Below are 26,695 nucleotides of genomic sequence, written 5' to 3' on the forward strand. Positions count from 1 at the left end.
TATGTCCATGTACAAGAAGGCATTTTAGTCACTACTTATTTTTACTAATTACCAGACTGGTACATTATGTCCATGTACAAGAAGGCATTTTAGTCACTACTAATTTTACTAATTACCAGACTGGTACATTATGTTCATGTACAAGAAGGCATTTTAGTCACTACTTATTTTTACTAATTATCAGACTAGTACACTGTGTTCATGTACAAGAAGGTATTTTAGGCACTACTTATTTTTACTAATTATCAGACTGGTACATTATGTTCATGTACAAGAAGGCATTTTAGTCACTACTTATTTTTGTATTTTTGTTGTACAATGAAATAAACGAAAATAATTTCCAGGTTAAAGTAATACTTGTACTGTGAACATGTAATTTGCTGTTAAACTTATCACTTTTTATAGCTGAAATAATGTTTGTACCAAAATAAACCAACGTGAAAAATGGAATCACTAATTAAACGGCAAGTTCTGATTAACCATGTACATATACATATGTAGGTAATAAATAAAAGATCACACACAGATAAAAGTAATGTAGCTATAAGTACACAATAACCAAAATTGTTCATCCGCCAAAATAAAATGAAGCTAAAATGTGAAAAATCATCTTTTGTAATAAAAATTGTGTATGCTAAAACAAAATAGATTAATTTTACAGTATGCTTTTCAAGTCAGGGATACTATTCCCATCTTTTGAAATCAATATTTCATAATTATATTTCCATAATCTTGAGTATTATTAGGGTCACAGCAAGGACACAAAATAAATCATGTAATTTCATAGATACAAGAGTAGAGGGTACAAGGTTATTACTGACCAAATCCTTCATTAAGGAAGGAGAAATGAAAAAATAATATAATTTCAAAGTTGATGTCCCTGATGGAGTGACATCTGATCTGACACCTTAACAAATGTTTACAGCAGGTGTTCACATTTATGGTGAACACAACAAATGTGTATAACTTTCAGATTTTGATGTTATACTTGTAGTCTGCATGTATTAACAGATGCAATTACTCATTGTCTTTATCAAATCTCACACATTATGGTGTTTTTTGTAGGCAGCAATAAAGTAAAAGTTACCTGTTCCAGTCATTTATCAGGGTTCCCCACTAAAATTATGGTATAAATTAATGTATTGAAAACTACTATGGCAGTTTTACCAGCTTATTCCCATTCTGTTACTAGGCTCTTTTTTGTTAAATTTAATTAAGTACTATATAATTTGATAAGTTGACATACAATGTAGGACACCTTAATAAACAATAACGTAACGTAACGTAATGTAACGTAACATATTATAAGTTATAATATGTAATGTTATAATATGTTATGTTATGTATATGTTATGTTATGTTATATATAATGTTATGTTATGTTATGTTATGTTATGTTATGTTATGTTATATATGTTATGTATGTTATGTTATAATATAACATAACATAATATATTGTAACCTAACATAACATAACATAACATAACATAACATAACATAACATAACATAGCATAACATAACATAACATAACATAACATAACATAACATAACATAACATAACATAACATAACATACATGTACAGTGTAAATAGGGATCTCAAAATTTAAATATGTTTTGAGACAAGCAATCTCCCTTACTAAACAGTAAGGTAGAACTAAGACTCGTAGAGTGGCCAGTATTGAAAGAAAGGATAGAAACAAGTACACATGTAGTATGAGGCAGATTGCAGCATTTGGCAAAGAACCTTACTTTTGTCAAGGAACCATATACATGTAGTAAAATGACTGGGGACTTTATACCACCCTAAAACAAGTACAGTGACAAATACATGTAATTCTTTCTTTCTGACCGATTTTTAAACAGTGCCTTTTCATAGCAAGATTAGAAAGAGATCATGTTACAAGAGAGAAGGCGTACGCTTGCAGGAGGTATGTTCCTTTCTGACAAACTAACTGACATTATTCTTATGATGAGATACAATATTAAAAATGTTGCCTTGAAAACCCCCAACTCATGACAGCAATGCTTCAGCTGAGTGATAAAAAATTCACACGTTCACATTAAGATTAAGTTTACTCTTCCTGCCACCAGCAAATGGCAAACAAATGGGATACAGAGTGAATCAATAATTAAAGTATTATCACAACTTCACACAACATCCAATAAGATGAAAGGTTAGTCCAGTCACTTCTAGAATGAACAGGCAAGAATTCTATCTTTCTAAACTACAACTGTGAGTTTTAGAACTCCAGAACCCTTCAATGATCAAATAAGGCCTAACAAAAAAACTTGTGTGGTTATGATTACACTCAGTTTTAAAATAGGTGGGGTAGGTAGATTCTCTATTTATTTATATATATATTTTTTTTCATATGTGAGTGTCTAGTTCAGGTAGTTATGTTTTCCATTGTTTTCCACATTGTCTCTGTGTTATTGGTTTCTTCTCATCAGATGTACAGCCATTATAGATTGGAAGAACAGTTTTATATTGTCAATTTAAGTTGATATCAGTTTCCACTTCCACTATTTCTTGCGAGACTTCATAATTTTCGCAATTTTATTATTTTTTTCTCGAATACATAAACAAAGTTTAGGGTCGGCATAAAAAACTAGGTGGGGGTCAGGTAACTGGAGCCATACAAATTTATTTTTAGGCCTAAATTAAACACTACATTTTCTAGGGCAATGATTTACATAACACAGAACAAGTGAACTTTGACCTCAGAATTGACTCAAAACAAGGGAAGTCATTAATAAATCATTTTCTAACTGTATAAAAGTTAGGTCGGTGGAATTTATCGAAATCAAAATGATAGTAGTAACATGTGGTAAACTTAACATTACGTTACTGTGTTGTGTATAAATAATATGTACTTACCAAGTTACTAAGGTAAAGAGCCAGTATACCTCTCCTACAGAAAAATATGTCAAAAAGAAAATTTATTTATTATGCTGGATTTTTACCAAAACTCTTGATTCAGTAATTGTCAAGGATGTGGCAATGATTGAAAGAAAATCTGTATTCATTTCCACTCCCTATTCTCTGGAACGCCCATATATTGTATACATACCAGTATTCATTTGGAATGCTTATTCACTGGAACACCAACAACTTTACCTCCGTTGTCAATTTTGTACAATACTGTTACAACCATTGAAAAAAACAGTGTCAGTACATTTGCTTGAATGATGTAATGGAAGGAAAGACTTCATGCAAAGACATCATTAGGTGAAAACAGTAACACAACCGATACAAAACGACGGGAGGGGACCTTCTGATGTATGTTCAGGTGATGTTTTTATCAGTTTGTTTATATCTGTGCCGGGAAGTTATAATGCAACACGAACAGTCACACTCAATGTTATAACATGTAGTGTTCTATCAGTCAACAAAGACATGAGATCCTGGCTACTGTTGTGTTTATGCATGAAACTTGACTCATTCTTCCTTACCACAAGCAAGTAAATGCATCAGTGTTTTTTCACAGGTTGTAATATGTTAAACTAATCATGACAAAAATGAGACATGCTGATCTCAACATATATCACTTATTTAGATGTCAGGAAAATGGATGGTGATTAAAAGTACAAATGTAATTGCATTTACAGTTTTGTAAAAGGATGTGGTATTGTATGCTTGAAGAAAGTCTATTCATTTTGATGGCTTATTCCCTTGAACATCCATAACTAAATTTTGTTTCCGTGTAATAAAGTTGAACGTGTTAGTATCATTTATTCCCTTGAACACCCATAACTAAATTTTGTTTCCCTGTGATAAAGTTAAACATGATGTTATTTATTTATTCCCTGGAAGACCTTATTCCCTGGAACAGCCATTACTAAGTTTTGTTTCCCTGTTATAAAAGTTTCACTGTCAGTGTCATTTATTCTCTGGAACATTCAAAACTAACTTTTTTTCCTGTAATAAAGTTAAACATGACGTTATTTATTTATTCCCTGGAAGACCTTATCCCCTGGAACAGCCATAACTAACCTATATGTTAATTCACAAAACACAGCAATAAAGTTGAAATTGCCAGAGTTCAATTGAACATGGCAAAATGAGACAATCTACTCACAAAATATATCACTTCTTTGGATATAATAGGTAGTGATGAGTATAATAGGTAGTGATTAAAACCATACACCATACTAACAAAGTGACACATAGGTTTGTTTTCATTGTAAGTGTTACACTTTCAAGACAAGGTATAATACATGTAACAAAGATCTTTTAAACAAGTACACAGTTGGTGACAGACACTGATGTATAGTTCCTGGGCTGCAAGTAGTTTTATTGTGTCAGGTGGTGTAATGTGTTAGATGATGGTCAAAAGTGGCCGCCAGACTTCATATAGTTGCGATAAATGGTACCCTTTTGAACATACAAAGAGGCAACACATAGACTGGACGTTGCCATGTGTCTCTAGCTTGTACCGCCTGTTTTAGTTGGAGTGGGATTAAATAGCACTACTCGTACTAACAATACCAAATTGTGTGTGTATGACGATAAATTACCCTCCATGCCAATACTGGACTTAAAGGATCAAATGGAGCGGTGTGGTACAAGAAAAAATTGTTCTGAACTTCAATTTCTTTTGTGATGCCGATCGTCGCAGATTTAGTTCCAAATCTGATGTTATCCATAAGTTGAACAGGTAGCGCATATGTGCACAGCAGACGGAGACCTGGTTATTAGGAGGCAGTCATACTTAAAATATCAAATCTATAACACATGCCTTCCGCTCCATTTACACATAGGTTATTCAGGCTCAGGTAAGTGTATTTCTATAGCCTTGTTTACTCATAAAAACCAGGTCATTCTACTAGGTAAGACTCTAAGAGGACAGGTACGCAATTTTAAGTGTTGTGTATAAGATGGATAAGTTAGGGAGTCCAATGCTCCCATAGACTAGCAACTGTAGTGTATTACATGTATTTACAACAGTTATGATACTCACAGAGGCCACTTAGAATGAATAAATTTTCCTATCCTGAACAGAATAAAATTATATTGGTGAGCAAAATCTACTATACCCACTGTCACAGGGTTTGAATTTAATTACGATTTGTAAGAATTTCTACACGTCGTGGTTGTCAGATAATGCCAACTAAACTGTTGCAGCTATAGTCTGATTTAAACTCACCTAGAATCCAGGTTATCAAGGATTTTGAATCTGTTTTTCCCTCTCTGTGATGGGAAACTAAAATTTAAAATCCCCATCCACATGGATTCCAGGCTAGCTTAAACAGACTAGCCACCTCATACATTTGGAAGTCTATATAGTGTTTAGTAGTGTGTATGTGTCCGGAACTAAATCCCTGCTGTACCATCACAAAACCGCATCAAAATGATTGCAAGATAGATGTATCTTCATTCAGAACAGGGTCATGACGAGTTCTGAACAAACATGTGTTTTATTTACAAAGTTACAACTAGCCTGAGCTGTATAGTTAATATGTCACTAGGTCCCCTGTATGAAGAGTTGGGATTCTACTCTACATGTATGTAGGACCAAGCAAATAAATTGTAGGGGGTTTTCATTACCCTACCCTTCTATTTCTCTCAGCTGACACTAGTTTTTGCTATTTGTATTTTGAGAAAAATATCTGAGAAAGTGCATGAAAATCATAAATTTTTATAGTGAAAGCCAATACAGTACATAAAAGTAGAAATATTGTCACCACCAAAATATAAAAAGAGAGTTCCATATTAATCTATTTATGAAAGTTTTATAATCAGAATCACTGTTTTGCTTGGTCTTAGCAAAAATTATTGTACAATGGAATCTAGTTGGCATGAAACAATATGTAATCTGGCCCAACAATCTTACTAACATTCTTTTATTTTATCGTCTGGCCCAAAATCTTATTAACTTTGCTACATTTTCTTGTCTGGCTCAACAAAATTATACTAACATAGTCAAATTTTTATTTTTTAGTTCAACAAAAATCTTACTAATATTTCAATTCTTAATTATGCAGCGCAACAAAAATCTCACAGACATTACGTTTTATCATCTGGCTCAACACAAAGCTTGCTAAAGTTGCTACATTTTATTGTCTGGTTCAATAAAATGGTATTAAAATTGCTACATTTTATCATCTGGCTCAACAAAAATCTTGCTAAAGTTGCTACATTTTATTGTCTGGTTCAATAAAATGGTATTAAAATTGCTACATTTTATCATCTGGCTCAACAAAAATCTTGCTAAAGTTGCTACATTTTATTGTCTGGTTCAATAAAATGGTATTAAAATTGCTACATTTTATCATCTGGCTCAACACAAATCTTGCTAAAGTTGCTACATTTTATTGTCTGCCTCAACAAAATGGTATTAAAATTGCTACATTTTACTTTCTGGCTCAATAAAATCGTACTAACATTGCCACATTTCATTGTCTGGCTCAACAAAAATTATAACAACTGCTCCCATTTGGTGAACCTTATAATAAGATTTAGCAATGACAGTGAAATAACTGTCCTAAAGTTTGTCTCACCACACAATACAATTTTGCATTTTTAGTAAGATCTTTGTTAAGTTACACAACAATTTGTTTCAACTTCACTGGATTCCATCATATTTGTTTTGCAGCTCTGTTGATATGGTAATACCTTTTTTTTTTGTATCATGTAATAAAGACACTATTTCTTCCAAATTAAGGCTTGGTCTGCACAACAATACAACCAATATAATTGAAAATGTCTTCACAGTTTGAAAGAATACAAGTACTCTCTGAAAGAAAAGTGTCCAACACATGTCTCTTATCTGATACATTATGACAAAGTCCATTTATGGATTCTTTGTATTTTCAGGACTGAGTGAACAAAAATATTTGTGGAAGAATGTACCGATTGTAACAGGTTTAGTTCAACATCTCTATCAAACAAAAGTTTCAAACATGTATCTTATCAGAAGCATTATAAATGCCTTCAAATTGATAAATCTGGTCCGAATTAAATTTTAGTCCGGGCTTAGTCAGCCTTTTTTGGCTTGGACTAAACTAAGTTAGACCTGGACCACCCTAACACTTTTACACACTACTTTTAGGTCGGACTAAAATTTAATTAGAGCAGCCCTAGAGTGAAGCAACTAAACCGTCCAGCATGACGCACATTTGTGCCACAATCCCTTTATTGATTCTTCGTATTTTCTTTATTTTGATACAAGTAGTCCTCGAGTCCTTTATGATTTGAGCATGCCCAGTGTAGATAACAAGATGACGATAACTTACCTGGACTTTCTTTCAATGCTAATAGCAATGGCACTTGCTGGCAGACCTGAACATATTATGGTGGACCATAGGTAAAAAGCACCTAAAGTATTCCTATAATAGAAATAAGATGAAAGCAACTCAGCTATCAGATAACTAAACACAAACTAAAACTACTGTAATTATCACAGACACAAATTAAATCTATGATACATGTACTGTAACTAACAGACACAAACTAAAACTATTGTTGCAACATGTTGACTTAGAATCAATGGTTGTTGATGTAATTACACCCACGGTAGGGTGGTGTCTCTGAGTGCAAGTTTTTCTCAACTGGTGATATATTCTACCACATTCAGTATTTACACTATCTTGATACAAATGGTTATTGCATCTACATAACAAAGGTATCACTATCCCACAAGTGTGATCTACCACATGCAACAACAATTACTTTACTTTTTGTTTACCTTAGATTCAAAATAGAGAGATATGGGAAATAGTCAGGAGGGATTTCTCATTAGCCTTCAAACACACAATGACTATTTTACCTACCTAGCTAAACAAAATCCTCCTAAGTAAAGACTTCCATTGGCCGAAAGAAATAAACTAGATTGTAGAATTTCAAGGAGCATTTTCCCAAAGAAGTAATCTTTGCCTCTCTTCCTTAAGATGGCTGTTACCTGAAAAGTATATTAAACATACATGTAACTATTGCAATATTTCATTCATGCGTTTGATGCAGGACAGCTCTGTCTGTGTCTGTCTGTCTCTTTCTCTGTCTCTGTCTCTGTCTCTGTCTCTGTCTCTGTTTGTCTGTCTCTGTCTGTCTGTCTGTCTCCCACTCTCACTTTCTCATACTCTATCATTAGTATCAATATATATAGAGAGAGAGTGTGTGTGTGAGAAAGCAAAAGCGAGAGAGACAGACAGACAGACAGACAGACAGACAGACAGAGATAGACATATATAGTGTGTTCTCTCATTCATATATCTCTCTCATATATATATATATACACATATAGTATGTGTGTGTGTGCATGTACATGTATGCGTGTGTGTATAATATACAATGTAGTTTATTCGAGAGCTTTTCAATAATATAACATTTTCAATACTAGGTTGTTTGCTACATGAAAGTAATATGAAGATTTCTTTCAATTGTTTCTACATTTTTGTAGATGACACTTATGACAATGACAAAGATATATGCTTAAAGTAAATAAATAGTTTATTTTTATATACATACATTTTATAAATATAAAACACATACATGAGCATGTCTGTATAAACATCTATTGATGTATGTTTTGTTATTACGGATCGTCTAAACCATAAACTTACATTACAGCTTGTACATGTATTTAGTGAAGTTCAAACGTAACCTTGACATTGGAACATTTACTAGCCTAAAAATCAGATTCGCAAATTGATATAATTTATGATTACATGCAATATTATGTGTAGTCGCACTTTTTTAAACCCCATCCCCATCTCCATGCCATCTGAATTAAAATAACAACCCTGGGCAACAAACTTTGGCGTGACATGAAACTCTGCTCTTTCGTGTAACCTTTGACCTTTGGCACTTCAGAGTACACATCAATTAATTAAGTATATCACCTGATTTCAAGGGAACAGACGATTGACCCAATACTCTATATAATGGTATTTTGATGTATAAAAATATCACAATAATACATTTAAGGTAAATTACATTGAACATAAAAAATGTCTTGTAAATATATATGTCAAAACACAATGATGTACAAGAAGTCATTTCATGAGAGTGTTAGTATTACTGTAATGATAACAGCTATACATGGGATGAGGTTGTGTTTATGTCATGGCCATTTCAGATGTCTGATTAATATATGAAAATTATGAACCTTGATTTTCAAATTGTAGATTTACACGCCTTGTTTGCCACAAAGATGTCATTTCTTGATAAATAACAATTGTATATTATAGTGACAGATATGGGTTGGGTTTTTCGGATACCTTGGGGAATGAGGGGGGGGGGGGATCATGCAATATGGAAGGTAGGGTTTAAGAATATAATTAAAATATCTCATGGTTGAAATATTTTCTTTTGAAATTAATTATATCCTAGCAGAAATATAGTTGACATGTCTGGTGGTGGATGAAATGTAATTGTAATGTAAACAAAATGTTGTCATCGTTTTTGTGCAATTTTAAGAAAGTCGACCCAGTGTATCCGGTGAATGGACAGTGCAACCTTTGATAAAATGCGTTCTCATGGTTACCGTGCAGTGAAATACGTAGGGCACGGGGACAAGCGAAGGAATCGCGTGTTTTGAGACATTGTGTAGGATATGATTTGCCCAGGGAGTGACGATGGAGTGACGATGACGATAACGATCGCTCGGGTCGAATGCACTGTTGCTATTTGTCACTTACTATGTATAGAGGCGCATATACTTCCACCGATCGCTTGAAAGATTTCAGCCAAACCTCAGAAAATGCTGTGAAGCACGAAGGTGTCCATGTATGCCCAAGTTCATAGCATGAGCACGTTAGTTTCTCGCAAGCTAACTTGCTCAATGGACCCGCCATCTTGAAACTTTGATTTACCAGTTTGTTCGTTGTTTATATTTCCAATAAATGCGGGTCTTGACAGCGATATCGCGATAGCTCGGGGAAAAAACAAAAACAAAAACAAAACAAAAACGGATGATCACGAACAATATTCGCAATTCTGGTGGACCGTAAGCGTGCTAGGTAAGCTTATTACAAACTTGTCTGTGTTTGGAAACTGTGTTTGTACAAGAAGTACACTTTTCTTTTCATTAATCTGAACGAAAATTTTAGCCATAAATTGGGTTAGGCCTAGCCATAGACCCTCCACCAACTTGGTGGAGGGTCTATGGCCTAGCATATATCATAAGAGAATGATGAAAAGTAATTAAGCCTAGCTATAGGAAAGGCAAATTTAAAATAGATGAACAAATATATAAATAAACATTCCATTCTTGTGTGTTTGTACTTAGCGTGTCAGGTCAATTTAAACTTTGAACGGATGACAAGAAATAAATTGCTGTTTGATTTGTAATTGTCACGATAGAGGAATTCAAACAGGTGCGACAATCACTAAAAGCTTATCCATGACGTAATAACGCAAACCTTTTCGCACAACGTGTGAAATGGAAGAGTGTTTCAGTATCCTAGCAACCGCGGAATTTCGCATCACTTAAACCACGCAGCAAAATTAGCCAGTGACACCGTTTCCAAGACGATGAAACATCCCCGTGTCATATTTTAAAACCATTTACACCTGTATATAACCCGGGAAAGGAAAACAACCTATAGCTTATTCATGTAAAAAAAATTCGAGGATGACAGAAAACTGAAACAAGTGAATTTCGAAAGAAGGAGAGTGAAGTAGAACTTGAGGCATTTAAAGGATGAAGAAAGAGGAGTTTGCGAACTCTGCTGCTTCTAGATATGTTATCATTATCACTTTTGTCCCTTTTATTTTGTCCTTCAAGACATTTTTTGTTGGGCACACGCTCCACTATAAAACCATCATTTTGGAAGAGATGATGTAAAGGGGAGACAAATAGAGTCTACATCAGTGACATGTTCATGCATGTTATCACTTTTGACAGCGCAGATCATAAATTTAAATTCAAGAATAAATTTCACGCACGACAGCGCTTATCATTATGTCCCACTACTTTATTTACCAACACCAACAGTCAACGCCACCGCAACCAACGTCAAGGTTATTATTATCATTCCACAAAAACAACAACGACGCCGACGACGACGACGACGACGACGACAACAACAACAACAACAACAACAACAACAATAATAATAATAATAATAATAATAATAATAATAATAACAATAATAATAATAATAATAATAACAACAACAACAACAATAACAACCATAACAAGGAGAGCTAGTTAGGTTAAAAGAGAACAATCATGAAATTCAAGATAACAGTTCAGAAGTATATGTCTTTCCTCATCCGCCACGCCTCCTCCTCTTTACTTCTCCTCCCCTTCATTTTACTTCAACTTGTTCTTGTAGCTATCATTTATCAAAATATTTACATTATGTTCACCTTTGACCCCCATTTGCTATAAACCATGGATGTATTAGGGGAGATACATCCATGTATAAACTAATTCATGGTATCAAATTTTCGCGACGTCTTGAAAAGGGATATGTTCAGAATTGCTACATATTCCTATTAATAGTAAGTTAGTAGGCCTACTACTGTAGGTAAGGGTGCAATAATTGTGGTGTGATACATGGTTTGTAGATTATTAATTAGTTTATTACTAGATGTTATCAGTACTTTAGAATGCTAAAAATCCTTTAAACGGGTACTTAAAACTTGAACTTGAAGATGACTTTCCACATCGTGTGTGTTCGACTCGTAGTGGGTCCTACCTTGTTACATGCCTGCCCGGCCATGCTCAACAAAATGGAAACGTTCGAGTTTGTCTTATTTACGGACGCGAATACATGACAAACACTCTAGCGACCTGACAGAAAGGGGGTTATCCGGGGTGTTTTACGTGTAAACATAGCGTTCTCTTGTGTGGTTTACTAATTATTTCCAAAACATTGGTTTGTTCTATGCAAACTATTGCCAGCTCCGACCAATAAGTACCCCACACAAATCATGTTAACATTTGAATAGCTACCTTTAACCCAGTGGCCCTGGAACGAGTATGACAGCTGCTTTGATAAGAGGTTGATGAGTGCGCACAGATCGGTTGAAGGCAACAGACTTATGTGTATGCTGAACGTGTATGTACCCACTGGGGCACTCGACTCGTCAACGCTCATGGTAAGATTTTAACGTTACTATCGAATGTTTCTGGGTGCTTATTATCAAATTTAACTGTCTTGGCGAAGGGTACGTTACCAGTACGCTGAAACCGGGTCCGTTCGACATGCCGTTCTGAGTCGTAGGAGGAGCTATACGGTCGGTTTAGCGGTCTTATCACCTCTGACGGGGAAACTCATAACAACTGGCGAGAGAAGTTGCGGCTATTTACTTAGTAGATGGTAGTCTATATACAGTATAAAATGAACATTAACTGTCGGTGAGTAGCCATTATAAAGGTCCTTCTGGGTCGACAGTACATCGAAGTTGACTCGTGGACATTTCAAAACAAAAACATCTCGTAAAACAAGCCACAAATGTGTGTTCCGTGAGCGTAAAATTGTGGCGTATGGCTTTTAAGACTGTATTTGATGTAGGCACTTAAAACACGTGCCCCAGTCGTTTTACGACCAATTCTTAGCTCGTTATTTTAACACTTAATTGTCAAGTTTACTCAGGAATAGATAAGGCGGGGAAATCTCACCTCACATTGAAGATAGGGGTTATTCTTTGGAGATAATAAGCCATAAAACGGTGGATTTTTTCGACTGGCTTGGGCACAGTGACTGTCTATTCAGACTGTCCTAGTCAAAGACCCAACACGTAAACCTCGTAATTTATTAGCTTATTGCGCGTACTTGTGCTGACAGCCTTCATATATCACGCGGGGTTGTCACGGAAGGCGAAGAGAAGAAAGGGGAGACAAGCTCAGCCTAGTGCAAAATTCGGTCTGGTACCAAGAACTAGATTTGTCATTGTAGTTTTCTTTTCAGTCCATTGAAAGCTAGGGGTGGTAAAAAAGCTCCCGTGTTATTCTTCGACTGTTATTAAAAGGCTAAGAAAAACATTAGTGAATCTTTTACTCAGAAGAAAATTGAACGGTGCCTGGGGGGCTGCTGTACACCGTGGTTCTCGTCAATGATTGGGATGTGTTTAATGACTAGTCCCGTAGCTTTGCCCCTCTTTTCTGGTAGGGACCTGAGTTCTGGTTTCCCGACTGCTACAAGACTTCAGCAAACTGCTTTCTTGAAGGCAGCTGTTACTCACTTGAATGCCTATTTCATTGTGAGCCGCAAATCAGTGTGGCAAAGCAGACGATGAACCGAACATAAAAACTGAACATACTCTCCTAATGAGATGGGCCGAGCTTCTTCAAAAGTCGAAATCAAAATCACTCAAGCAGAACGAATCGCTATTCCCGACATGCGCACTTACTTATCTCGCAAATTCTACGGAAGACACAGGTTGCAACTGTTAAATTTGCGAGAAGGGTCTAATGTTTGTTTTGGACGCATTCTAAACAAATAGCCATCAGTTTAAAATCGAGGCATTTTAGAAAAAAATATTCAATCGACAGATGCCTAGGCACTGCAAACAAGTAAAATTAGTATGGCGCTCACGCTTAATTCTAATCTAAGAAAAAATTCTCGATTGGCTCTTGCGCGAGTCGTTACTGAGAGATTTATCCAAAAAGAGGATTTATAAACCTGGGTCACTGTCGTTGAGATTTACAAGTACATTTACCTCAAACGCAAGTGATTTCATTTAGTGGATTCCAGGGAACACCGTGAACAGAAAATTCGGAGTTCACGTAAGGACAAGAGAAAATCATAATGTAACATCTGCGTGTCTCCCAGAAAATTGATTCAATTTTGCATCTGTTGGCCAAAACAGCAGAAAATCACTTGGCGGTTATAAATTGCCTCTCTCCATAGAAGCGCCATTTAAAAAATAAAAGCAAACTGTCACAAGCAGCGATGGGAACTCTAATAGCCAAACGAGAAAAGTCGAGATGATATCGCTACGTTTAGTAAAGATAATCGCTCGCAGTCTTTGGTATTGTGCAGACTGCTCAGCGATTCGGTTCCTCTATTCTTCCGTCTTTTCTGTAATTAGTTCTATGTTACGGCGTTTGACTGGCCACTATTCATACGGCTACCTTTTTACTAATTCTCGGCTCTTTTGTGCTGCACGGTTTGTGAGCAATTAAATAGAGGCACTTTGCGCATTTTGTACTCTTCGAAATTGCTTACGAATTAAACAACACTCCTCAGTCTGCGGAGTATCTAACCGTGAACGAATATAGATGTATATACGAAAAGAGCCCCTGTACAACGGCCTGTCTTCTTTCACACATGCCCGTCGCTGTATTGTTCGTGTAGCTAATCGTCCTCGGTCGGGAGCACACAACTTTTGAACAACTTTTTTTTTCAGACAACGCTATAGATTGGGCCTTAAATGGAAAGCTTTTGTCGGCAACAAATAAATACTAAAATAAATCAGCAGTTGGCGAATTTCACACATCGTAATCTTTGTCGATTTCTCTTCTAAAAAAATCGCCAGCTTTACCCAAGTACATCTCATTTGTCAAATCACGCTGTATCCACGCGCATGTCAACACGACTACATATGTGAAGAGTGATGAACGGCTTTAGAGTATGGAAAGTATTCCCGCCAAAGCAGTGTTGACAGAAATTGTTGTCTGTCACCAACTTTTCAATGGCTTTCAAGGTTACTTTGAAATAAGATCAAAATACAAATAGTTTTCACACGAACCATTGCAAAAAAGGGGGATTAGCTTCGCAGGTTGCGATAATATAGATATTCACAAAATGGACAGAAATTCAAAAATCCTTTCACAATTTCCTCTAAATTTTGTTCACAAATTTTTCAGATGTATATTTTGGTCACAAATAGTTCACTCTTTATCGTGGGAGAGTCCAGCTAATAAAAGCGGTTGTTATGGTTGGTGTGAAAATGACATTCTTCACTGCGGCCGTATATTTGTGTAATAATTTGCCAAGGGGAGTCCATAACGATAAACTCTGATGAGATAGGGATAAGTAAAGTACACACAGTAGCACCACCATGGCGATATTCCGAATATTCAAGGTGACCGAGCTTGGTGAGGTTCTGGCTTGATATCAAATGCACATAACAGTAAGCTTACATCAGACAGGCGCTTCACACTGAACATTCACATGGCGCAAAACTTCCTCCGGTACTCTCAGATCCGTGCAAACTTGATTCCTCTGCGTTTCGAATTTGACATTTTGTGGCATGATAAATTTGTTAAGTCATAAATTCGTTAACGCGATAACAAACGCTCGTTAAATGATCACTCTTCTCACGTCAATATCTGAATACTCTTTAAAAGCGAGGCCTATTCAGTAAGCACGATTTTGACTGTCATGCTATAGATATAATGTTCAATTGAGTTTATTGTAATTTAATTCAATTCTAAATCGTTGGTGTAGCAGTAATAACGACAGACAAATTATCGTCTGTCAACCCAACACAATACCTAGGTACTCTACTTGATATTCTATTTTTTTACTTGGAGGATATTATTGTCATTTTTAGCATCTCGTTACCACTGGAAACATAATCCCAGTGATAACAGCGTTCACATCTTTTCATAAATTTGAAATCTAACGAGGAGTCTATTTATTCCATTGAAAAAAATCCTCTTAGAATTCAAGGCTCTGGGCTACTAGGGAACTCATTTTAAAGTCTACGTTAAAATCAAGTGAAATACAGTATAACATAAAAGAGGGGGGGGTCACACCTAACACTTCTTAACATTAAAAAATAAATTAAAATGATGATAGTTTGAGTTAAATCGTCAAATCTGAAAATTGTTTAAACTTTAACCCCCGGGATTAACCCCGGCAGTGTTCACCGAATGTTTAAAATACGTACAACTTGTTTGGGTATATTTTTTTAACTATTATGTTTTCATCCCAATAGCTTATGTTATCATACAACTCACTAACATGTACAAGTTGGCTGTCGTTACCAAACAACAAAGCCTGCTGACAGATGAATCTAACACCAAAGTCGTATTAGTGTTGACATTGGACACGGCGTCCATTTACACACACAACCTCAGTAAACACCATGGTTTAGAGTTCAACTTTGTATGTTGTGAACATAAATGTGTCATCGCTTCTTTGATAGCTTCTTTGATAGTGTTCTTTTAGGGGGGGTCAGGGGGGTTGAGGGGCCTGTGTTTATTGGTTTACTTGTTTATTTATGTGTTTTGGTTGTTCAACATTTGAGGTGTGTGCATATAGTGCGTCATCTCTCCTTTGATAGTTATAGTTTATTGGGATCTCTATTACTTGAATGTTTATGTTTTTTCCTGTTTGTGTATTTTGTTGTCTAGACTGATTTACAACGCACTGTATAAGCACTTACTAATTTTGTCGCCAAACTTTCATTTTGATGACCCTACTACACATTTTATACGCATTTTTACATTATTTGCCTACCCTGTTGCACAAACTCATATCATGATTATGCCATGATGACATAGATAATGTTAATGTTGTAAGGCAATGAATGCTGTTGTTGATACAGGTATACCCTTCTCCCCCCCCCCACCATCATCTTCATCATGCCTACCTTCACCACCACCACCACCACTACCATCATCATCATCATCATCATCATCATCATCATCATCATCATCATCATTATCCATCTCCTCCCCTTTACCAGCACCAGAAACAACTCAATCTATTTTACCCCATCTCATTCAATTAATTCATGTTTGCAAAGTACATACAGAACTTGACATAGTCATCAAGTTTGTCTCGTTTGAGAATTTCAGAAACTTGGGTTGATCAAGTCGTACTATCGCATTGCTTAGATAAGACTGGCCTACGACAGCCTGGCTGAATTGGAAATTACTTCAAGTTCTATAATGCGATATCATTACTTAGAATTTCAACTAATTTACACTATTAAATTCCTCCGACACCTACGTATAACTTACCGATCTTATTACGTTTGACTGCAACAATGGACATTGAATCGCGCTAGTTTCACCAGCCAGGTTTGTGAGAAGTTGGGAAACCTTTAAAATACTGAGCAAGAGTGAATTTCAGTTTCCAGCTCAGTGCTGTGCCTCAAATATTCAAAAATATGTCCTTCTGCAAAGTTTAATCAAATTTATTGTATGGCTTCTTCGAGAACTCAAATTACAGCGTAATGTGAACGACAGCGGGACATAACAGGGACTAAAGTCCAAAAGAGTGCATAATAGTTTTCAATTTGCCTGGCATCATATCTATCAGAAACCCTTATTACGTTGGCAAACTCCCCCAGTCCTTGTTTACGTGATTATTCTTTCTAGTCAGGTAGTCGAACACCGGGTTTTTACAGATTCATCTCTGAGTTGGAGCACCCTGAGGGCTTTAGTCGGTCATAATAACTTTCCGCCCCACTCAAGATTTCATAATCACCAACGTCGCTGCAGGTTTATCGATGGCCAGCTTCTCAATTTAGCCTGAAATAAAATAAATTTAAAGGTCGAATTAAACTCTCCGAATGTGGTAATCACCATGAAAATTGCCCACTTGGAACATCATTTTCTTTTATTTCCTTGAGCTGATAGCTACTGCTATGTCAGTCAAGTAAATTGCTTTATTAAAGACTTCCCATTACTACTCTTCCCTTTATGTTATGCTTAGGCCATGGGCAATAAATTTTACAATTTCTCATAAAGATGGAGTTGACTAGATCTCAGCAATACACACCAGCAGCGTCGGCATATTTGGTGATTGTCTCGAGTCCTGGCAACCTAAGATGAATCAGTTCAAGGGGTGTGAGCTACGTAAACAGACAAAGGAGAGAGAGAGAGAGAGAGAGAGAGAGAGAGAGAGAGAGAGAGAGAGAGAGAGAGAGAGAGAGAGAGAGAGAGAGAGAGAGAGAGAGAGAGAGAGAGAGAGAGGGGGGAGAGAGAGGGGGAGGGGGAGGGAGAGAGAGAGCGAGACAGACAGACAGACAGACAGACAGACAGACAGACAGACAGACAGACAGACAGACAGAGTGAGTGAGAGAGATTTCATTTTAATACCCCTATGCTAACTCCATCTAAAATGTATTCTAAAAATGTCATTATTAAACGGGGTTTCTCCTGCTCTTATGAGAGAAGTACAGGAAATGCGTATGAGTACAATTCATCGTGCTTAATGCACTCTGCATTGAATCCTCACAGAACGCCCAATCTTCCGAAGCCACAAGACTGTATTCGCTCCAATACAAATTTTCTGCATCGATGAAGCCCGCTAATTTTGACGACCAGGAGATTTCTTTTTTTCCCCTTGAGGAGGGTAAACTGTACAAGTAACCAATCGGTGACTGCGTCGCAATCTAACCGCCACTTGTCGGTAAAAAAAATTGACTAGGAGATTGCAAAGTTTGGATTACGCTCGATTTCACGCATGGGTCGCCTGAAAGCTGATTCTTAGCATGTAGTTAAAGTTTCGTATACAAGTCGTATATTCTTTCCTGGGGTATTCCGAAATTCCCGTGCTCAAGAAAAATGACCTACGGTATAGGGTTAGGTAATACATGTGTCGGCATTCAGTCCGGTAATGGGCACACAGTCGAAACTAATTGGCTTTATTCATTAGCAACTCATTAAATTCATTGTCTTCCTTTTACAGTGCCAATTTTCTCAATATGCCTGGTTTACAAAAGTTAATTGACGTAAAGACGGTGACGCCCGCCATCGTGTCCCCTGCCTGGCAATGATATTCAACCTCCACACAATTTTCAAGATTTGCTTCTTTTTTTTCTTTTTTTTTCCACCTACAAATGAAACCAGGTTACCTGAAACAAAACGTTGTCAGGTTCAATAAAAATCTTACCAACATTGTTGATTTTATTTTTGATGGTCAGCGCCCTTTAAAAGGATTAAAATGTAACAAGTGTACGTAATTGTTAGTCTAGCCAGACGATAAAATGTAGCCATGTTAGTCTGTTGTTCGGTCATACATTAAAATGTAGCAAATTTAGTTTGTTATACAGCCAGACAATAAAATGTAACAATCTTAATTTGATCGTTGTTCAGGCAGAAAGTAAAATATAGCGATGCTTGTTTGATTGTTTTTCAGCCAGACAATAAAATGTAGCAATCTTAGTTGTACAGCCAGACAATAAAATGTAGCAATCTTAGCTTGTTGTACAGACAGACAATAGAATGTAGCAATGCTAGTTGTAGACAGATTTTTGTCTAGTAAGGTGACGTTCTATTACAGGTTAACTAGCTTTTATTGTATTTATAATATTCTAACGGTTAATGTCACAGACAGACAGAGAGACACAGACAGACAGACAGACAGACAGACAGACAGACAGACAGACAGACAGACAGGCACGCGCACACACACAAACAAACAGACAAACAAACAAACAAACAGAAACACACACAGACATTACATATATATATAATGTGAGTATACCATTCCATAATTATACAATTTTGATAAAGTGGAAAGAACTGCCGAAAAAAAGAGCATGATTTATGATCGCAATATTTTATCTCAGATTACGTATCATTGTTGAAGTATCTTTGGTATAGTTTAACCATCAGTTAGTAGATGTATTCGGATTGTGATTAAAAACGTAGATAATAGTGGCTCTCTACTAAATGCATCCAGATTATTTGAACTTCAAAGATTACGTCGAGAAGCTTAATGCTTTTTCACATCACGTGACAAAAATAGTCATCTTCAGTGCCCCTTTTATCCTGAAAGTGTAACAAACAAAACAAACAAGCAAACAAACAAACAAACAACACTACATCATGGGTCGATTTAAGTGTATCTCGGGTTATTTTTTAAACGAGAAAAACGGCATCCTGTGTCTTTTCAAAAAGTCTGACACATAATCGAAATATTTTAGTCGTGACAGATTGAAAGAAAAGTGCGCCAACGTGGGACTAAACACTTTGTTATGTTCCGTGGTCTGTTATCGAGTGGATGGATTTGCCGTGACGCGCTATCGGGGTTTACGGATTTGGTATAATGATGTTGACCACTTCACGTGATAGATAGAACGACAGCTTCTCGATTCACCAATAGTCTCTCGTCGAAAAAAAATGGGATATCGCTCTTTGAAAGTTGGAGGAGCTGTGAGGTGTGGATTATTACACAACGGTGTTGAACTTTTTGTTCTACATTTTTTTCGATTAAAAAAACTCTGACAAATTTACCCCCACTCGAGTTGTCAAAGCAAAAAAGTGTAACACTGTCTGTGTTCATGCAAATGAATGGGGTGAGGTGATCTCACGACCCGGCACTCATGCACTCATTGTTTCTAAATAAATTCTAGTTTGTGGTACGTGACAGTAAAAATGGGTTCGTTTAGATACTGGCATAAAGCGTATTGATCCGTCGTTTGGAAGAAAACAGGGGGTAGTTTATGTGGCCGTGAACTGAACAAATACACCACCTATGTACACAACTGAGTATTCACTGCAGAAACAAGAGACAGTTCCACTGAGCAACAATAGGGAGCTGAATGCTTATTCGAAGTGGGATTTTGTTGATGTTACACGAGACTCGGCCAAATGGACCATTCCGTAACACGATATGTTGCTTCCACCGCCTACCTTATCACAGTGTAATTAATTGAATAGCCCTCAGAAACGGACAAAACGCAGAATAAAGGCAGACAGCGCATTGGCCCCGTCTACATTTGGAAATTTCATCCGCGGTTTGGGAGACGTGGTTGCTCACACAGGATATGGACCGAAGCTAGGTATTTGGGCCTACATATTAAAAAGTTCACGTTTCATTAGGCACAGTTGTATAGGGTAAGAATTCCTCTCTGTTAAGTCTGTCATTCTAAACAGCGTATAAGATTGAGTTAAAAGCCTATTTTGGAAGGAATTCTCCGATTTGTTTTTGTTTGTCTGGGGAGGCTATAGGGCTAGACCACGATAGGAGCTGACGAGAATGAGAAAGTATGCTCAGAACTGTTCAATTATAGTGGTAACGATAAAAAGTGTGGTCGTTGCTTGACAATCGTTTGGGATTTTCGTCATACCAGTCATTTTGCAGTTTACCATGAAGGCATACACTCGCGACGGTGAAATATGAGCAGCGTTCGCACGATCCGGTCTCTCGTATATACAGTTCAGTTTACGTTCAAAACTTCTCAGCATAACAAGAGCCTCGAGGATTGGACGCGCCGCGCCAATTTGTCATACGACAGCTACATGGGGTAGTCTAGTTGACCAGAAACAGTCGTCTTTCAGTAAGGGTCAACCTGCCTGGCTCACATCATCGATCATCGTCCGATATGACCCAAGAAGTGTCTTAATTAAGCCAACAATGACAATATCTGTAGTGTTTGCTTTAACTCTCTTTTCTTCCCGACGATAGTGTAATGCCGGGCGCGTGTTCGCACTATACTTTGAAAACTATAAGGTCGTAAATTTATTATGGCTCGCTATTTACTGGTAAATATTTTATCAAAAGAGTAAATACTACAACACACATAGAGTGGGTTGGGTGACTTATGTGCGTATGTTTAGATAATAATTTGGCTTTCGAAGTATCTGCTCGTCAGATCTGCCTAGATGAATAATGGCCTTATAACTCGTCGCGCATGACAACTTTAAATTTTAATTTGGTTGCACGGTATTCATTAGTTATTGTAATACACGTATCAACTTAGTAGGGGGGTAGGGATGGATCTCCCAATGACATTGTAAACATCGTTATTCGCTGCGTGTCGTGGCATTCAAATTTCGTGTCACATGGAGTCTGGCTCGTCAGTAAACTAAGCCCGATATCTCATAGAGTCGAGTACAGCAGTCGCCAGTCCCACTCAGAGGATTGTGTATATACCTGACGAAAAGCAAAACTTTACATTGCTGGAATAATTCATTTCCCAAAATGAACCGTCATTTTCAATCGTCGGGAACATGAATTGTTTGAATAAATATCCGGGAAGACGTATACTTTGATGAATTAATCTTTGAAAATTGAAACAGATGTGTCGTAAAATAAATGACTTCCTATCTCGAGTTTTCACTTTAGAAACCTGATATCAACGTTAGACAATCTCGCATTTCTCGTGGCTGTCAGATTGAGGGCGGTCATAACTCTGTCAGCACACATCTCGGATGGTGATTTACTGGTTTCGGGGTGTTAATTTACGGCTGTATAACTGCGGACGTCCCGCCGCGTTCGTCCACTACAGCGTCAGATAGGTGTGAAAATAATGTGTGTCGTTGTCGAGGGTTTGTTGATGTTAAAATATTATGCTACCACTATCTCAGACAAGCGAGTTGTTGATAGAAAAACGTGTTCGGCAGTTTCCTGTTGGAGTCTGCCCGTTGCTTGTTTTACAAGTAGGCACTAATAGGTGCTCGGCGATGTGGCCAAAAGTTTCCCCATTCACAAGGGTTTGTATATACGCGAGCGTCAGACTAGCAGAAAAAATAATCGCATTGATCGCAGAGAATGGATTAAAAGAGGGCTCAAGTTTAATTTAATTGCTGGAGCCCTTTCAGGGTCACATCAGCCAATAGGAATGGAATGTTAGTTGTCATGGGAGGGGCATCTGAGCGATAACAAACCAATGGATGATTGGTACGAGTGACGTGAAATCAAACACGGCGCTGATTACACAGACCCTCCATTTTGTATAGATCACAAAACCCTGAGAGTGATCGAATGCAGCTACACACTCCAGTTTGTTTTGGGGGCTTTAGGCAGGAGTGCTATGCCTGCAGATTAGTCAAAGCCGCGGACTTTGGGTTTGGACTATGGCCACAACTAACTGCATTTTGTTTGTTCGACAGGTGAAGCGGTTGAAAATTTGGCAGCGTTACACAGAATAATTCACTCAGCCCCTCCACTGGTGTCCACTATACCCCAGCAGACAACATGAGGGCCAACTCTGTTTACGTTGTATTTATCATGTGCTGTAGTATTTCGATGTTGGTGTTTTTGGACCGGCCGCTGCCTGCTAATTCCCAGGAATTGCCTTTGGACATAGTACTCGAAGACCGGCCACATTGTGAGTCCATCACGATTGATATGTGTAAAGATCTCGGATATAACGTCACGCAGATGCCGAACTTGGTCGGTCACGAACTTCAACAAGATGCTCAACTTCAGCTTCAAACCTTCACACCGTTAATACAATATGGCTGTTCGTCGCAACTGCATTTCTTTCTTTGTTCTGTCTACGTTCCGATGTGCGATGAGAAAGTTCTTACGCCGATTGGAGCCTGCAGACCCATGTGTGAACTTGTGAAATCTGAATGCGAACCGGTCCTGAACGAGTTCGGCTTCCCGTGGCCGGGGAATTTGAACTGCACGAAATTCCCACCACGGAACGATCAAAATTTCATGTGTATGGAAGGCCCTGGAGTTGGTCCAACCGGAAATCCACCGGTTGACCGTATAACACCACACTCAGCCGACTATGAAACAAGTGATGACGGAAACAATCCACAAGAAAATTGTCAGGACATGGGCAAACCGGAGAGTTACTACTACGTGAAACGATCGGAAAAGTGTGCCTTGATTTGTGACAAAGACCACGTGTATACACGACGAGAGAAACACTTGGCTGAAATCTGGATGGCTGTGTGGGCTGGTGTATGTTTTGTATCTACTGCTATTACCGTGCTGACATTTTTAATAGACTCTGCTCGTTTTCGATACCCAGAGAGACCAATTATATTTCTGTCGATGTGTTATAATATATACAGCATTGCGTATATCATTCGTTTGATAGCGGGGAGACCCGTCATCGCTTGTGATGACGACGGTGTGCAAAAGTTCTTGATTCTGGAAGGACTTGAAAATACTGGATGTGCTATAGTATTTCTTCTGTTATATTTCTTCGGAATGGCCAGCTCAATTTGGTGGGTCATTTTAGCATTTACGTGGTTTCTCGCAGCTGGACTGAAGTGGGGACACGAAGCCATAGAAATGCATAGTAGTTATTTTCATCTAGCTGCCTGGGCAATACCCGCTGTTAAAACTATCGTTATACTGGTGATGCGAGTCGTCGATGCCGATGAACTAACGGGAATGTGTTACGTTGGTAATCAAAACTTGGAAGCGTTAACAGGATTCGTGCTTGCACCTCTCTTCACCTACTTGGCCATCGGAACTCTCTTTTTATTTGCTGGATTTGTATCTCTATTTAAGATCAGGAACATTATGCAAAAAGACGGTACCAAAACAGATAAACTTGAGAGATTAATGGTGAAGATAGGGGTATTTTCCGTGTTGTACACGGTGCCAGCAACAATCGTTATAGCCTGCCATTTCTATGAACATTCAAATAGGAATGCCTGGCTGCATGACGACGTTGGGCCGAACATAGAGGTATTCATGGTGAAGATTTTCATGCTTTTAGTTATAGGGATAACAAGTGGTATGTGGATTTGGTCCACAAAGACACTCTCCTCGTGGAGAAAATTTTCGCAGAGAATCCTGCCTCATGCTAAATCAAAGAACGAGATTAGAGTTAATGGAATACATAGGGGGAATGAGACAGCAGTGTGAACACCGTGACGTTAGGGGTTTGTTGTTCAGAACAGAAAGTATATACGAGTTATGTCGAACTCGGACTAGACACTCTGACAGGGCTAAAAGTTTGGTTTGGTTGGTGGGAGGAACGTGAGATCTTATCAAGACTGACTTGTGTGTTTAGATAGGGATTTAGTTATGGTGTGCCAATGTATTCTATAATGTATTGATAACACCACATCACAACAAAGATTGTATGATCAGGTGAGACCCACAAACAGTAAAACACACTACGAAACACATTTTCACCTCTTTTTTCATTTGACAAGTACCTGCTTTTCACACCTGTGTGCTAATTGGCCTATATTTGCAGTTTCTGTTGGGGGCGCTTTAGCACCCTCAAAAGGTGTCAAAACTATCTTTGTAAAAAAACAAACTGAAAAACATTCCCTATTATCTCCACCACCAACTTAGTTAGCTAAAAGTGTCCTTGAAATACGATATGTATTTTAGATGTCACCCACAGATTTCGATTCAATGTCAACCAGTGAAGATATATCATTTCCACCCTATATCTTTTGACAATGGAATAGTCCTACATACCCCTTACACAAGGACTGTGCCATTTAAACTTCATATGGAGGTGTCATGGATACCTATATGCGTCAGCATTCGAGCCCACTTTTTAAATTATAGATAGAAACTCCAAAGAAGAGAATATATTGTTTTGTATAAAAAATACTTTTCAAAGAACAGTGGAAACAGTTTTCTTAAGTAACCATTTTTTTGAAAATGTTAAGAGTAATATTAATTGTAATTATGTATATTAAACAGTAACATTTTTACTATTTTTCTGCCAAAAGTTGTACATATTTTATTTGAGAGCATATAACTAGTTGCCCCTTAACTGCCAGTTTGATGGAAACAATGTAACTCGTGGAGTCTGGTTTTTCCAACCCTTATTTTGTTCCCCCTCTGTTCGCTCTGGATAGAAAAAAAAATATTGGCGAAGAAAGGATTTCTTTCATATTACTCTAATACCTTCTACGCGTATATATCGTCATTGAGTCCCAATGCAAGTGAAATTCCGTCTCCTCTATGGCTTTTGTGGCGCTTGCTTTGCATATGAGTTTTACTGCAGTCTTGAATAAATAGTGAGAGCGGGACACAAAAACGACGGGCTTTTCTATACGTTCAATACTTGTGCTTTTAAGGGCATAATAAGTATTGAACACGGGAGAATAGAATAAATTTGTATTATGTACTTGCTAAGCTTAAAATAATTAGCGCTTTGAATAGTGAAAGGCTTTCCAAAACGTATCAACAGCCACATGCAGCATATGGACACGATGAGAGCTTTTTACCTCGCTAGTGATATATTGTAAATAAGACAGTCATACTGTATATCAAAACACACCGGCCAGCATGATGTCTTTATTCTCGCAGTGGTCGAGTGTTTTAACGAGTCATTTTAGAACTTCGTCCAGCACCATCGCAGCTGAAGGCCACCTAAGCCGCGCTAAGAGAGTACCACTTTCCTTTCTCCCGCATGTAAAAGAGCTAGCTCTGACGCGTCATTACACAAACCGAATTAGGATTCATTGTAGAGCCAGAATGAAAGGGGTTGAGTTGTCCCATCTGAAACTACCGATTCTACGCTGATAATACCAGTAAGGTTAGACCAATCAAAGTACTTTAGAAAGGATAGAGAGAGAAAATATCTCGCTGTTTGGCTTCTGCACATGCGCCAGTTGAATATCTGAAAATAAGTCTAGAAATGAAGACATACAGGAGCATAATAATAACCGGGCTGTATTGTACGAATGATTGTCCATAGTTTTTTTCATTGTATGAACAACACACGAACAATTAGTTTACACAGCTTTACTGCCAACCCCTCCTATTAACGCTTCACTGGGGTACATACGGCAACCGCCTCGTGACGTCAGCCTGCAAATTATGCTAATCAGAATAACCCTCCGGCGAGAAGGACTGCAGTTGGTCAAGTTTAGGCGCTCCGGTCACGTACCAAAGTGTGTGATCATGTGATTTGTGATGATAAAGAGAGATTGTTTTTATCAATGTCCTTTTACTCAGATGCATTGAGCTTGGAAAGTGTGCATGGATGCGAATTTAGAATTTGCATTGATAATATAAATTACCTAATTCAAAGAAACGACACGGTTTATATGATTTCACATATTATTATAAATCTATGTTCAGGTTCAAACATGTCATACAAGTACATCAGTCAACTATAATCAAAATTACTGTAAAGTTGCTTGCATATCTGTTTGTGCACTTCTTCACAG

At 37.5% G+C, this 26,695-nt stretch overlaps 2 protein-coding genes across 2 annotated transcripts in view; one reads left to right on the forward strand and one right to left on the reverse strand.

Moving 5' to 3' along the window:
• Window positions 1-9,797, reverse strand: part of LOC144433200 (transmembrane protein 135-like) — a 117,877-nt gene extending 108,080 nt beyond the window's left edge. The window contains exons 1-4 of the mRNA XM_078121509.1: window positions 9,642-9,797; window positions 7,776-7,903; window positions 7,239-7,331; window positions 2,881-2,914 (exon numbers count right to left, since the gene is read on the reverse strand). Coding sequence (XP_077977635.1) covers window positions 2,881-2,914; window positions 7,239-7,331; window positions 7,776-7,903; window positions 9,642-9,797 — 411 coding nt within the window. The remainder of the gene's footprint in view (window positions 1-2,880; window positions 2,915-7,238; window positions 7,332-7,775; window positions 7,904-9,641) is intronic.
• Window positions 9,798-12,001: 2,204 nt separating this feature from the next.
• LOC144432645 (frizzled-4-like) lies at window positions 12,002-25,141 on the forward strand. Its single transcript, XM_078120908.1, has 2 exons — window positions 12,002-12,051; window positions 22,697-25,141. The coding sequence occupies exon 2, from the start codon at window positions 22,782-22,784 to the stop codon at window positions 24,417-24,419; it is 1,638 nt and encodes a 545-aa protein (XP_077977034.1). The 5' UTR covers window positions 12,002-12,051; window positions 22,697-22,781; the 3' UTR covers window positions 24,420-25,141.
• The last annotated feature ends 1,554 nt before the right edge of the window (window positions 25,142-26,695 follow it).

This window comes from Glandiceps talaboti, chromosome 3 (assembly GCF_964340395.1).
Source record: "Glandiceps talaboti chromosome 3, keGlaTala1.1, whole genome shotgun sequence".
Taxonomy (NCBI): Eukaryota; Metazoa; Hemichordata; class Enteropneusta; family Spengelidae; genus Glandiceps; species Glandiceps talaboti.